The following is a 15,345-nucleotide window of genomic DNA, read 5'->3' as shown; positions in this document are numbered from 1 at the left end:
ACAAAGTCAGTTTCTAGATGCATTTGAACTTAAGTCATAAATAAACATTTAGACACACTAAAGTGACAAATTAACTCTATCGTGTGATTCATTCAAGGCATATATTAAAACTGTAGCATAGATAAAGAATGGAATAAAATTAGATACTGTATATGGTTGTACGGTGTCAGTAGGTAGAACTTCCAGGTGAAAATTTTATGGTTTCCACCATGATCAGTTAGCCCTGCAATCCCCAAAAGTACAGTAGACATAGATTCATTTGGAGGAGCAGTCTGTGTTGTCAAAGATAGAAGTTAACTGTTTTAGTGCCCAGGACTCCACAGCTCCACTATACCCATGGTTTATTGTGTCCCCCATGAGGGAAGGAGAACAGTGCAACTATGCATTATGTAAATGCTTTGCAATATACATCTTTTGCACTTTCATCAATGTCATCTACTAAGAGATGGAATGTTGAATACCACGACAAGATAACACTAATACACGGGTTCTCAAACTTGGTCCTCAGGACCGCACACGGTGCATGTTTTGCAGGTCTCCTCACAGAATCGCAAGTGAAATAATTAGTTCCACCTGTGGACTTTTTAAAATGTGTCAGTGAGTAATTAATTCACCTGTGCACCTGCTGGGTTACCTGCAAAACATGCACTGTGTGGGGTCCTGAGGACCGAGTTTGAGAACCTATGCACTAATAGATACTTTGTGCAACTATAGAGTGGTAATCAGCAAAGTGTGGACGCAATCCTGGGCTTACCATTCTGCGGCTTTCCTCTTCTCTACTAGCTTTCAGCAGTTCAAAGGCTTGAAGTAGGCCACGGAAATCTGTAATGCCATACATACGGGCATATTTCTCATATTCCTTTGGATCAACATTTTTCAAGAGTTCCATGATATCAATAGCTTTCTCTTCTTCTTCCGTCTTCTTCTTAGTTGGGGTCCTAAAAAAAAGTATTTTAATACATGAAATGATAAGATGTCTGGTCCTACATATCAAATTATGCAGCCATCATTTATATAATAAAATGGGCAGCACAGTTGGTGTAGGGGTTAGCATTACTGTCATAAACATGATTTGCAGTAAATTCCTGACCAAGGACCTATATACTGTATATGACATTTGTATATTGTCTCTGTAATTTCGATGGTTTCCTGTGGGTGCTCCGGTTTCCTTCCACATACTTATAAGTCACTTGGTTTCTGACTACAAAATTAACTCTGGTGTGTATGTGTGTCAAGGCTCTAGGGAATATAGATTGTAAGCTCCACTAGGGCAGTCACTGATATAACTGACTGAAATATCATCTGTAAAGTGCTGCACAATATGTGTGTGCTATATAAGTAAATGGTAATTATATATACTTACTTTTTCAGTTTCGCTTTGAGGTCACCCTCAAATATCTCTTGTTTCCTTTCCTCAACCCCAAGGTCAGCGCTGCTCTCAATCTCGCCATGTTTGTTAAAAGCCACACATCTATATTGTCCAGAGTCAGTTTTGGTGACGTCTTTGATTTCCAGTTTAGCTTCATCTCCTTTCTGCTGAACACTTATGCGGCCACCATGATTGATCTGTCTCCATTTGCCCTTCATCCACTTCACATTAGGAATTGGATCACCGCCGACTTTGGCAATGAATGTTGCTGTGCCTTCTGCAAGATTAAAGGAATGTTATATACATTGATACAGAGGAGTCCAATGAGATGTATTTTGTTACTGGGTTACCACTTACTTTCTATGACTTTTACACTGGTGGGTTCGGAAACAAAGAAAAGTTTTCCCTCAATTGGCGCTTTCTTTGCTGGCGCTGCTGCTGCTGGAGCTTTTTCTAAAAAAAATAAAAAAATTATATTACAAAATTAAAACAAGGAAAGTTAGTTTGAGTTATACTTTCAATTTGGCTGTAAATGACAGTCGAAAATGTTTTCGATTCTCATGTAGATAAGTTGGTATGCCAATAACTGCTGTACTCTAAATAAAGCACATCTGAAGGAGAAAATGGCTTAATGTTAATCATGCAAAGCCATACTCTAAACCAGTGGTGTGGTGGTAAGATCAGATACATAATTGTCAAGTCAGAGGGACCTTACCATGCCACATGTCTCAAATAAATGTGCTTTAGCTGTGCATACATTATTTCCACCATAATGACATAGAGAAATTAATATCAATGATACGCAAACTGGGAATATGAGTTAAAAAATAAAAAATAAGTGTATTGCGCTCTGTCAATTTATAAAAAAAAATCTCATTATTTTGTTCATTGACTACTAATGAAATTTTAATCACATAGCTTGCTCTGTAAAATAGTAGTCGGTACTATGTTTTATTATGTGGTTTCATTCTGTTGTTTAAGTACCTTTGATTGTGACTTTAGATTTAGTGGATTCACTTCCTGCAGCATTGGTTGCTTTACACACGTATTCTCCTGCATCTGTTTTAGCCGCAGCTTTCAGTTCTAGAGAAGCAGTTCCCCTAACAAAGGTGAGGCTGCAAGTGTTAGAGGACTTTATTTCACGCCCAGCCTTAAGCCATTGAATCCTGATTGGTTGTGATCCCACTACATGACAATTGAGCTGCAAGCCCTCTCCTTCAGCGACAGTCACAGATGACAGTGGCTCATCAAACACTGGAGGCTTTTTGGGCTCTATATAAAAAAAAATAAAACAAACAATTTCTAGCCCAGGTCACTGAACAGTTTTCTTATTCAAGAATACAAATTGTTACAAATGCCAAAAACCCACCTTTGATAAGTACTGATGAAGTACACAGGGCACTTCCTGCATCGTTTGACACCTTACAGGTATATAGGCCGGCATCTGTCAGACTGGATTTTTTAACCTGAAGGATCACCACATTGTTCCTGAATGAGATGTCATTGTTTGCTGACTGTTGGATTTCCACATTATTCTGGAACCATGAAACAATCAGTGGTTGTGAACCAGCAACACGACCTTCCAGTTTAATTGTGTTGCCTTCCGTCTCTTCAACAGTCTCAGAAAGCTTCTTGGTGAAAGATGGAGGCACTTTTCGTTCTGTTGAGAACAAACAATGATATAATATTACTTTCTACCGGATTTGGACTGGTCAGCAAGGGGAAATCCTTATGGGCCCTACTGCCTGTGGATCAGGCAGCGGGGCCCACTAGGATCAAATGATCCCTTATGGGTCATTTGAAAAAAACATTGTTACTCTATTAGATTGTCAATTGGTGGAGCAGAACCACAGACTGGTGACTGACAGGATTCTTTACTACTGCAATCCCCCAGTGGGCCCTTTGTGCCACAGTCCAAGAACACTATCCACACTCAGATTTAAATATCCTTTCCTCAGGCCACTGTCAATGTTTTTAAATGTCTTAATATACACAACAGACCAAATTAAAAACATTTATCCTCAAATGAGATGTGTTTGATTCCTATATTTTTGCATTATAGGCGTGAACTTACATGGTTTTCCCAGAAATTTAAGCCTATGCCAATATGACTAATCAAGTTCTGACCCTTCAGTAGTTGTGGTTCTACAAGTCCTAGCTTACTAGCCTGCTTTTGGCTAGTAGGTTTTGCTGGAACTTGCAGTTCCACAATGACTTTTGACAGCACTTGCCTAAGCTTGAGCAATAGTGTACAGATGTGGCCTCATACATGATTGGTGCAGTCTCTATCTGGTCTCTCTTAGTGTTAGCACTAGATTCAGTGTAAACTGTATCTGAAAGCATCTTGAGTACTGGATCTATCAGATCAGATGGGGCTCACGGAAGATTAGACAATGTCTACCCTAATGGAAATCTCAATATTTTCAATTTCATGTTATTTTGCTTTAATTCCAATCATTATAAACACTTACTGGCTGCTTCCTTGCAACCAAAACCTATGCTTATTTTGTGTGCTAATGCCAAACAGAAAGGAATTAAGCCCCCATTATAAATGACTATATGGACAAGCACCATTTTAATAACATTAATGATGAGAGAATTTAAATAAAACAACGAGCGCAGCTGTAAAAACATTGAAAAAATACATGCATTATTTATTTACAGTTTGAAGAGATGAGTACCTTGTACACCAAGTTTCACTGTGCAAGAATCTTTCCCCACGTCATTGATGGCAGAACACATGTACTGGCCAGAATCTCCCTTATCGGTTTTTAGAATTGTAAGTTTTGTTGTATTCTCCAATTGGGTAACCTTATAGTTTCCACCAGTTTTAATTTCTTTGTTCTCTTTTGTCCAAGTCAGTTTGATAGGCTGTGTTCCTGTTACATGACACTCAAACTCTGCAGGGTCTCCCACAGGAACATCCACTGGTGAAGGTTTCATGTCAAAAAATGGTGGATTTCTGCCCTCTAAAATGTGGTAAAATTAGGAAAAAGTAGAGCATTAACGATACTGAAAAGTAGCCAGTAGGTTTGGTAAAATATGAAAATAGACAACACACAAACCTGTAAGAATGAGTTTGGCATTAGAAGAGGCAGTGCCAACAAAATTGGTAGCCGTACAAGTGTACTGCCCAGCATGGTGTCTGTCAGTTTGCAAGATTTGTAGGGTAGCTGTTTTATCTATATATGATGTTTGAATATTATAGTCATCTCTTAATAGTTTACCATCTTTATACCAAGAAACCTCAATAGGTTCTGACCCAACTATTTGACATTCAAATGACACCGGTAAGCCAACAGTTTCCTGTATGTCCTTCACTTTTCTTGCAAAGGAAGGTGGAAGAATGCGTTCTGCAGAAAGACACGATGCAGTAAAGATTGTTGAATGGTTTCTGGACACTTCATGATGCAAATAAAATTGCAGGAAGCTCTCAAAGTTACACAGAAGCAACAGTGCAATTACACTTCATATTCTGCCGCCACTTACCACACAAGTGTCCTTGGCATTAAAAGATAAAATAAATGTCAGCATTAATTAAAAAAGATCATCTTTACCTTTCACAGTTAGAAGCGCAGAAGACGAAGCTTCGCCAACATGATTTTCGGCTTTACATATATATTCTCCAGAATCCTGGAGTTCCATTTTAGTGAAAACAAGTGTAGCGACATTGTTCTTAAAGTGTATTTTGCAGGTATCGGTTGGTCGCAGTTTAGTGTCACCTTTGTACCAAGCCACTTTGATTTCTGGTGTGCCTTGAATTTGACATTGCAATGATGCAGCATCACCAGCAGTGGCCTCCACCGATTGTAATGGTGTGATGAAATATGGTGGTTCTAGGGGATAAGACAATACAGTTAGTGCATGTGCATACAATATACAGACAGTACATTTAAGTAAATAAGTAAATTGTTAAACTATGGGTGTAACTTACCCAATACTGACACCTTTGCTTCACAGGTGTCATGTCCACTTGCATTTGCTACACGGCAAGTATATACACCTTCATCATCATTTGTGCTGCTGGAATATTCCAGTATGCAAGACGTGTCAGTTGTTATTATGCTGCATCTTTCAGACTGAGACACCTCAACACCATTCTTCTTCCATGTTACATTAATTGGTGGCGTTCCAGTATATGAACACTCAAGAATAATCGGTTTGCCAGTATCTGTCTGATAATTGTTCAGTTTCTTCACAAATGCAGCAGGTTCTGTAGGAAAAAACAATTATACAAAATGATGAGTGTGTATTAATAACATATATCGGGACATTAATGTATTTCTTTAAAAAAATATATATATCATTTTTTTAATGGCCCAACCTTGAACAAAAAGTTGAGTTGAACAGGAGTCCTTTCCAGCGTCATTACTGACATGACATGAATAGTCACCACTTTGTAGGCCACTGACATTATAAAGCTCTAGAACTGTCAATGTGTCCGTCAATGTAATGTTGCTAAAGCTTCCTGGCAAAATCTCATCACTTCCTTTATACCAAGATACTTTAAATGGTGGAGTTCCACGAATTACACTTGCAAAGGTAACTGTGGCTCCTGGAAGGACTTCAACAGGTTCTGGCTTCTCAATGATGGATGGTGGCTCTAAAATACAAAATAAAAATAAAAACAATATTAAGAAGAGTGTCCAGATTGCAGACATTATGATTAAAGAATCTGCATGTGGCTTAGACAACTGACCTTTAACAGACAAAGCTGCACTGCACGCATCAGATCCAGCAACATTGGTAGCATGGCAAGAATATTTCCCAGCATCCGATTGTGCCAAATCACTCACTTTCAACAAACAAGTGTTATCTGTGAGGGCAGTTTGGTACTTGTCCCCACTGATTATTTCTTCACCATTGAAAGACCAAGAAACTGCAATGGGTGGTGACCCAGATACTTTACATTCCATAGAGGTTGTTGACCCAAGAAGTCCATATGTTTCCTTGAGCTTTCTAGTAAATGATGGAGGAATGATTCGGTCTGAGAAAAACAGAAAAAATAAGTGAATTGAAAAGAATGAAAGACTAAAGGAAAGAAAGAATGAAATATCCTCAAGAAGCTAAGTAAATTATGCTGGTAATAGCAACACACTGATCACTATGAAAGTGACACATTCAATTACAAGGATTTGTTTATACTTAAAGCAATTATATGTCTGTACCAAATGACCATGGACAATTCACTTTCTCTTCCTTTGTTCCAGACAACAAAAATCAATACATAGCCCCAATTGGGCAGGGAATTTTTCTTTGGACCTGTATAAAATACCAGTCTTTATTTTGGTACTTAAGGTGTTATAATATTAGTGCATAAATTGCTTTGTAGCGTTCAAATGCTTTTTTTTGTATATGATTCTTTTGTATTTTTTGAGTTATTTGCATGTTGCTTAAAAGCATTCTCTAAGACCCTGGTCTCCAGCCTTATTTGGGGTGTGAGCTACTTGAGAAAAATTAAGCCTCTTAAAGAGCTACTAAAATTTAGGAAAATTAAATCAGCCTAATAACTGATTTTTTCATAGAATAACAACAATGCTTTTATTAATACACTGAGATATCAATGCTGAAAGTAGTTGTGCCCCTTACACAATCTACACAATAGTAGTGCCCCTTACACAGTGCCCAGAACAGTTGTGCACCTTACACAATGCCCACAGCAGTTGTGCCCCTTACACAATCTCCACAGTAGTAGTGTCCCTTACACAATGCTCACAGCAGTTGTGCCCCTTGCACAATGCCCATAGTTGTGCACCTTACACAATGTCCATAGTAGTAGTGCCCCTGACACAATGTCCACAATAGTAGTGCCCCTTACACAATGCCCACAGCAGTTGTGCTCCTTACACAATACCCAAAGCAGCTGTGCCCCTTACACAATGTCCACAATAGTAGTGCCCCTTACACAAAGCTCATAGCAGTTGTGCCCCTTGCACAATGCCTATAGTTGTGCTCCTTACGCAATGCCCATAGTAGTGGTGCCCCATACACAATGCTCACAGTACTGTAGTTGTGCCCCAAACACAATGCCCACACAGTAGTTGTGCCCCTAACAATGCCCACACAGTGATTGTGCCCCTCTCACAATGCCCACACAGTGGTTGTGCCCCTTATACAATGCCCACACAATGGTTTTGCCCATAACACAATGCCCATAGTTGTGCTGATTACACAATGCCCATAGCAGTAGTGCCCCTTACACAATGCCCATAGTTGTGCTGATTACACAATGCCCACAGTAGTAGTACCCCTTACACAATGCCCACAGCAGTGTCTAGTATGGGTTTTGGTGTAATTTCTGCAGCAATTAAGGTTACTTACTTAGTAAGTCACTAAGTGGTGATGGCTTGAATTTGTCCTTCCCAAAGAGGAATACCGTGTGGCATTAGTGCGGCACACAAGGAGATAGAGGAGAAAGAGCATGGGCGGAAGTGTGTGCTGCATGATGTGACATCATCACATCACATCATGCAGTTAGAGGCAGAGCTGGGGCCCGGGATGAGGTTTATGTCAGTCAGTATACCCAGCCAAGAATGATTAACCCAAACCGGGGTCTGGACGGCCAGTGGCCTAATATACAGTCCTGACCACTGTGACTGGGCACAGTGGGGAGGAGTGGGGCAGGAATGAGCACGCTCAGCAGCAGGATACCCCATGTGGTGTTATTGCTATATGCTGAGCTACTGCCACAAAGTGAGCTACTCGGATTGCGATGACATGTCTGCCCATCGCTCGCGAGCAATGGGTTGGCAACCGCTGCTCTAAGATAATAAAACATGGAAAAGAAGGGGTAGAGTATATGGGGGAAGATTGGGGTATCAAACCACATAAAGAGGACAGGTTTAGAAGTTTCTCATAGTAAACAATCAGTTTCTAGCTATCATTTTATAAAATGTGCTTGATAAATGATAACTACAGCTCTATCGTTGTCTTCTTTAGAAGGTTTGATACATCTTCCCCAATATCAACAGTGGTACAGTATGCTGCCTTTAAAAATATAAAATGTAGAATGTCTTTACAGAAATTCTACATTGGAGTCTTCAGTGCTAAATGCCCAGTCTCCATTTACTTAAATAGGATTACTGTTAGTCAGGTTTACAATTCCTGGTGTAGCTACTGTAGTTTAGTTCTTGTGTTCTTCATTGCTCTTCAATGTGCAGCATTCTATACAGAAATCTTAATGATAATTTATTGTTTGCTGCAAGTGGTGGTTAGTTCATACTGTACCATGTATGAAAATACATGATTGCTAAACAAATAAGTGCAGGCCAACATTCTCAATGACAGCACTTTGTAATATGTCTAAAATACAATGGTAAGGAAGTGGTTGTGTAAGCAGACCAAGACACCAACCTGAGACGTCAACAATGGCTGTACAGCTGCTCTTGCCAACATTATTCTTCACCTCAAACACATATTCTCCGCCATCAGCTGTTCCAGTGGATAATATTTTTAGGACAGCAACTTTGCCAAAGAAACTAATTTTATATTTCTCATCACTTGTCAGCTCTGTTCCATCTTTAAACCAAGTGGTTATCAACTCAGGTGTACCACCAACAGTGCACTCCAGGGTGCAAGAATCCCCTGCGGTTACTTTGGTTGGTTGTGGTTTTTCAACAATTATTGCTGGTTCTAGAATAGAAAGGGGATCAAATAATACATATTAGGAAACAAAATAGAGAATCAGAAGTTAGACTCCTTAATGGGAATGCATGAGTTAAACAAAAGTAGTCCTTTACTATGGGCTACTAACCTAAAACTGATAAGCTGGAAAAGCATTCCTGTGACCCAGCCTCGTTTTTGATCTGGCAAGTGTATTTTCCTATATTCTGTGCCCCTGTGGCCGTAAAGTGAAGGGTTGCAATGTTGTCTACAAATGAAAAGCTGATGTTTTCACTTTCTCTCACAACTTCTTCTTTGTCTTTCAGCCATGCAACAGTAATAGGCTGAGTGCCATCAACGACAGCTTGAAGCTGAGCTGGCTCTCCAACCACAGTGGTAATGTTCTCTAGCTTCTGGACAAATCTTGGAGGTTCTACAGAAGAAAACACTTTAATGAAGACTCTAATACATAATTAACAATATGACAAATGATTTGTTTTCATGAAATATAACTAGAATAAAATGTTAGAAGTTTACAAACCTTTCAGCTTAATAGAGCATAAGCACGTGTCACTTCCAACCTCATTGGATGCTTTGCATTGATATTCACCAATGTCACCAGCATCTACTTTAAGAATGTGAATGGAGGCCAAGTAATTATCTGTAATGATCTTGAATTTCTTGCTGCTTTTAATCTCTCTTCTGTCTTTGAACCAAGACACTTCAAATGGAAGAGTGCCTTTCAACTCACATTTAAGAGTCACGTCAAGTCCTTTTAATGTCAGTACAGGTTCTGGTCTTGTGATGAAAACTGGGGCTTCTGTAACATAAGAGATAATATATTCATGTTCTTTGCCTAACACCAAAAGGTTATAGCATAGAAAGATGAGTGATCAGCCTTCACTGAACCAGAGATTTCCAGTGGGGTCATGCAGGGATCTACATCTTTAAAATATGTTTCCAAGTTTGTCCAAAGGGCCAATTAATCATGTTTTTGTTTTGGAAAATTATTTGTAAAACTTTCATCTCATAAATTGTCTTCTACTTATTTAGTCAGGCAAAAAGTTGTAATGCAAGATTTGAAAAATTTAAATCAGGTATTGAAAAAATATTTTTTTTGTTATAAGTGTTAATAAGTTATAAGAGTGTTCTAAGAACAATTTGTCCATGCCAACTTTGAAGAACATTGATGAAAAGGTATTGGGTCCAAAGATTACCAGGACCACAATAAGAAATGTTGGGTTCTGGTACAGTACTTAAAGGGTCATGGTTATGTGAGTCCATGTATGACCACACCCTGTTGTAAATATCTAAGCCTCTCCATGTATGCTGCACAGCTGCTGAAGGGGTCTATGGCATCCTGGGGGCATTCAGTGTTTTTTTTCTAATGTTACCCATTACTTAGTGCCATCACCTATTTTTCTGGAAACAGGAAGTTCTTCTAGTGTCATAGCTAGTGTATTTTAACTATCCTTCCTAAAACTTGTACAGGTATAACCAAACTAGTCCATTTCAGCTATTTTATAGGCCAAGGGAGACACTAAGCCGGCCACAGGACTTTAAACAGTGTAGGTGTTTACCAAATTTTTTTTCATAGTATGGGATCCTTATTTCATAAAAGAAAAAGCACTGGGGGATGGTTACATCTTCTTGGAATATTTGTGTCCCAAGATGTACCCATCTTGGTGCCCTACACATTAGAATATGCAAAACATATAATATGCACTGAAAAATGCTGTTTCAATTCATAGTGAAACAATCACAAAACTACCTGCTCAGTTCTGCACCCTCAACTCAAGATAATCTCGTTTGTACAATGCAATAAATAAAACTGTTATCTTTACCTTTCACTTTTAGTGAAGCACTGCAACTTGCGCTACCAGCATCATTGTGAGCTTCACAAGTGTAGTCTCCACTGTGTTCGATGGCGGCATTAGTTATCTCCAGCACTGCCACAGAGTCGACAAAAGACATTGCATATTTGCCACCATGTTGAATCTCAGCATCATTTTTGAACCAGACGACTCTTATTTCTGGTGATCCACTGATTTTGCATTCAAACCTGTCAGAATCTCCATGTTTAATTACCTTTGAAGGCTCCAACTTCTTCACAAACCGTGGAGGTTCTTATGGACAAAAAAATACTAACAGGTTAAAATTTGCAATAAGCACATGAATGTCTCTAAAAAATAGGCAAAAGTGTTGATCGGTTAAAGCATCTCATACATACACACAGTAGAGGCAGCCATTTTTTTGGTTGAACCACTATCCCTAAAAATGCAGACTATTAATTAACTAGTGACATCACTGAGGCATCCTATTAATAATTCTGTCTGATTGGTAACAAAGCACTTTTGCTCCATACTAGTAAATTTTCCCCTACAGTTAATGGATTTCAGTCACTTTCAATAACTGATGGGAAATTAACAACTATACTGACAGATTATCCTCAACATACTTCAGTGCTAACTGCAAATGTTTTAAACAGTCCTGCAGTATCTTTACAAAAAAAGCTCTATTTTTAAGTATTTTCTAATATGATACTGTAAATAAAAAAATCTAATTAAAATACTGATGACCGGGGCATAACTCCCAGAGGGAATGGAGGTGTCTGCCCCCGGGCTTCAAGCCCTGATGGGGCACCTGTATGTACAGCAGCACCTGTGTGGTTCACAGCGGGATCTAAGTGTGACTGCTGCTATTCCATTCTTCAACAGAGCTCTGCGGCGCACCCACTGCTGCTGCAGAGTTAATCGGCTGTGTCCCAGGAGCCCTACTAAAACCTGCAATAGGGGAAAGGATGGCTCCCACCTAGTACCACTCAGCCTGCACTGCAGCAAGCAATGCTGCTGCTGGACTGTGAGATGTGACCCGTCGATGAACACTGATTTGGAATGCTGCAGATGGCTGAATCACAGAGTACTGTAGCTGGAGCCTTGCCAATTCACTGCAGGCTCTGGTCCTTGTAGACGGGCTGAGAGCACTACTGTATCTATATAATTATGTAAGTCATGTGTGATTATGTAAACCAACACACATACTGTACATCATATTTGTTTTCCCTTTTTTAGGGTGGGGGCAGCAAACTCCAACTCATGGCAACTGGGATGAACTTATGCCTCTGACTAAAACATCTTATGTATATATCATTGATGAAACATAATCAGGATATTAGAAAGCAGGCGCAAAACAATGCTAAGTTATAACTGTACCTTGCACATCAAGGGAAGCGGTGCAAGAGTCTTTTCCAACTTCATTGCTGGCATAGCATGTGTAGACGCCAGCATCAACCTTGCTGACTTTAAGGATCTTTAAATGAGCTCTGTTTTCTGTAAAAGTGATCTTGTAGTTACCACCAGGGCGGATTTCTCGGTTGTCTTTTGCCCAGGAAACTTTGATCGGCTGTGCCCCAGTGATGTGACACTCAAAGTTGGCTGCTTCTCCAAGGGGTACATTAGTAGGTTCAGGTTTTATGTCAAACACAGGAGGTGATTTTGGTTCTGGAAGTAAAAGACAATTATGATTATGTTTACAGGTTGCTGGAATATGCCTGGTAACACTATTTGTGTTTATAAAAGAATAAGGTAGAAGTAGACTACATGTGATTCAACAAACCTGTGAGGATAAGTTTTGCACTGGAAGTTGCGGAACCAATAGGATTTAAAGCTGTGCAAGAATACTGACCAAGGTGGTCAACGCTAGTGCTCAAAATATGAAGAGTTGCGACGTTGTCTATAAAAGAGGTTTGTACGTTACTGTCATCTCTCAGAAGAGTACCATCTTTAAACCAAGAGACCTCAATTGGCTCAGAACCATTTATTCGGCAATCAAAAGTAACAGGTAAGCCAATAGTTTCCTGAACATCTTTAACTTTCCTTGCAAATGAGGGTGCCACCTTACGGTCTGCAAAAAAATATGTTTTAACATCATAAGAGCTTTACAAACCTCAAGCAATTTATTTTTCCATCGGACTGTAAACACAGAGAAGAATTTTTATGTAAGTTTATTTCACCTTGTATAATGATAAGAGCACTGGAAGAGGCAGCTCCAACAACATTTTCTGCTTTGCAGATATATTCACCACTATCTGCCTTCTCCACCTTGCTGAAAACTAAAGTGGCGACATTGTTCTTAAACTGCATTTTGTAAGCAGGAGTTGACCTCAGCTTGGTGTCTCCCTTATACCAAGAAACTTTTATTTCCGGTGTTCCTCCCACTTGGCATTGTAAAGATGTAGACTCTCCAATGGTTACCTCTACTGGCTCCAATGGGGCAATGAAATAAGGTGGTTCTAAAGAACAAACAACGGTTATAAGAACCATTAGAGCAGAAGTAAGCAACAGATGTTTATATTTCTAATGCTCACTAATTATGTACAAACCTAGGATGGATAACAGGGCGCCGCATGCATCCTGGCCAGCCTCATTTGCCACATGACATGTGTATTCACCATCGTCCTCTTGAGTGGTGCTGAATATTTCTAATAGGCAAGACTTTTCTGTGGTGGTTATACTACACCTTTCAGACTGGTGTATCTCCCTGCCATTCTTTTTCCATGTAACCACAATAGTGGGAGAACCTACATAAGTGCATTCCAAAGTGATAGGTTTCCCTGATTCAACATTACAGTCGTTCAGTTTCTTCACAAATGTTGCTGGTGCTATCGAAGAGTGGCAAAGAAAATAAGAATGAATATGTGTTATATTGTATTACAGGTGCTGCGTTTACCAGTTTGCAAAATGCTTAATACAACTAACCTTTGACAAGGAGGTGTGTTGTACATGAGTCTTTGCCAGCATCATTACTTATTAGGCAAGTATAATCTCCACTCTGTGCACTGTCTAAATTGTACAGCTCCAAGGCAGCAAATGAATTTTGCAAAGAGATATTACAGTCCGGACCTGGCACCAGTTCACTGCTCCCTCTAAACCAGTTAACTTTAAAGGGTGGTGTTCCTTTAATAACACTGGTAAAGGTAACACTTGACCCTGGTAGCACTTCCTGTGGGTCAGGTTTTCTCACAAAAGAAGGTGGTTCTAGAGATAGAGTAATAATGAAATCATGATTAGTAGTATTAAACTGAGAACTTTAAGTACAAGACAAAGAATGTTCTAAGCTGAAGCACAAAAACTGACATCCAAAAACAGTTTCAAAGAGTCTCAGTCTATGAAGAATAATATTTTTTTACCGACCTTGAACAGTCAAGGATGCACTGCATTCATCAGTTCCTGCCACATTAGAAGCATGACATGTATAGTTTCCAACATCTGCTGCTCCTAAAGAGTTCACTGTTAAGGCACAGATGCTGTCTGAAAAGGTGATTTCATATTTGTTGCTACTAACAACTTGGTTCCCATTCTGATACCAAGAAACAGAAATAGGGAGAGAACCAGACACTTTGCATTCCAGGCGGGTAGAAGATCCCAGTACACTGTTGGTATCTTTGAGTTTTCTGGTGAAAGATGGTGGGATAACACGATCTGTGGGGGGATAGTTTGTTATGAGTGGAAACAGTATGAATGAATATAATATATTTGAAAATTTTATTAGCAAAATATGATGACACTAACCAAGAACATCAACCGAGACAGTACAGCTGTTTTCACCAACATCGTTCATGACTTCAAATGTGTATGCTCCGCTGTCTCCCTTGTCAGCAGATTTAACCTTAAGTGTAGATCTCTTGTGTGAGAAACTAATTGAGTACTTATGGTCACTGCGTATCTCCTTGGCATTTTTATACCACTTAGTGATTAGCTCAGGTGAGCCAGACACTGTACATTCAAGAGTAAAGGTATCACCTGCCGTAACGCCCATTGGCTCTGGCTTCTCTACAATTCTTGCAGGTTCTGAAACAAAATTAGAAATACTCTCTTCAAAAATATAGAGAACACAATGTAAAATTTAGCTTTAGATTAGATCACTGCTCCATAAGATTTACGTTAGAAATTGTAGAAATAGTATATATACTATGCAAGGAATCTTCATTTAATGAAGCCTCCAAAGAAACTAGTATCTGTAAATATTACCAACCTATTAAAGAAAGGACTGCCACACATTCTCGTGCTCCCACTTCATTGGTGGCCTGGCATGTATATTTTCCTGCACTTGAAGATTCAGTGCTGGCAATTTGCAAGGAGGCAATATTGCCCGAGTATGATATTCTGACATTTTCGCTTTCTCTAACAATATCTCCTTTATCTTTCAACCAGGTTATCGAAATGGGCTGGGAACCCTCAGTGACTGCCTGCAACTCTGTCATCTCCCCAATAAGGCATGAGACATCACTGAGTTTTTTCACAAAGCGCGGTGGTTCTATTAAAGAAAACAGTTGCTTGTGATTCATTGAATTGACTTTTGCGGAAGAATAAGGT

General features: G+C 39.3%; 1 protein-coding gene across 29 annotated transcripts in view; it reads right to left on the bottom strand.

Annotated features, from left to right (window-relative positions):
* The window catches only part of TTN (titin), a 302,099-nt gene that overhangs the window by 165,908 nt on the left and 120,846 nt on the right, over positions 1-15,345 (bottom strand). For 28 of the 29 annotated variants that reach the window (XM_063933349.1, XM_063933371.1, XM_063933359.1 and 25 more), the window contains 23 exons: positions 15,005-15,286; positions 14,542-14,820; positions 14,164-14,451; positions 13,729-14,007; positions 13,353-13,631; positions 12,984-13,262; positions 12,587-12,874; positions 12,184-12,471; positions 10,816-11,097; positions 9,513-9,791; positions 9,123-9,404; positions 8,723-9,001; positions 6,069-6,356; positions 5,694-5,972; positions 5,304-5,582; positions 4,927-5,205; positions 4,435-4,722; positions 4,051-4,338; positions 2,739-3,029; positions 2,354-2,641; positions 1,727-1,822; positions 1,364-1,646; positions 755-938 (listed from right to left, as the gene is read on the bottom strand). In XM_063933349.1, coding sequence (XP_063789419.1) covers positions 755-938; positions 1,364-1,646; positions 1,727-1,822; positions 2,354-2,641; positions 2,739-3,029; positions 4,051-4,338; positions 4,435-4,722; positions 4,927-5,205; positions 5,304-5,582; positions 5,694-5,972; positions 6,069-6,356; positions 8,723-9,001; positions 9,123-9,404; positions 9,513-9,791; positions 10,816-11,097; positions 12,184-12,471; positions 12,587-12,874; positions 12,984-13,262; positions 13,353-13,631; positions 13,729-14,007; positions 14,164-14,451; positions 14,542-14,820; positions 15,005-15,286 — 6,227 coding nt within the window. The remainder of the gene's footprint in view (positions 1-754; positions 939-1,363; positions 1,647-1,726; positions 1,823-2,353; positions 2,642-2,738; positions 3,030-4,050; positions 4,339-4,434; positions 4,723-4,926; positions 5,206-5,303; positions 5,583-5,693; positions 5,973-6,068; positions 6,357-8,722; positions 9,002-9,122; positions 9,405-9,512; positions 9,792-10,815; positions 11,098-12,183; positions 12,472-12,586; positions 12,875-12,983; positions 13,263-13,352; positions 13,632-13,728; positions 14,008-14,163; positions 14,452-14,541; positions 14,821-15,004; positions 15,287-15,345) is intronic. The other variant, XM_063933362.1, reaches the window with a different exon arrangement.

Source organism: Pseudophryne corroboree, chromosome 7, assembly GCF_028390025.1.
Source record: "Pseudophryne corroboree isolate aPseCor3 chromosome 7, aPseCor3.hap2, whole genome shotgun sequence".
Classification (NCBI taxonomy): Eukaryota; Metazoa; Chordata; class Amphibia; order Anura; family Myobatrachidae; genus Pseudophryne; species Pseudophryne corroboree.
The sequence above is the reverse complement of the archived record's forward strand: the minus strand, read 5'-3'. Positions and strand labels throughout refer to the sequence as shown.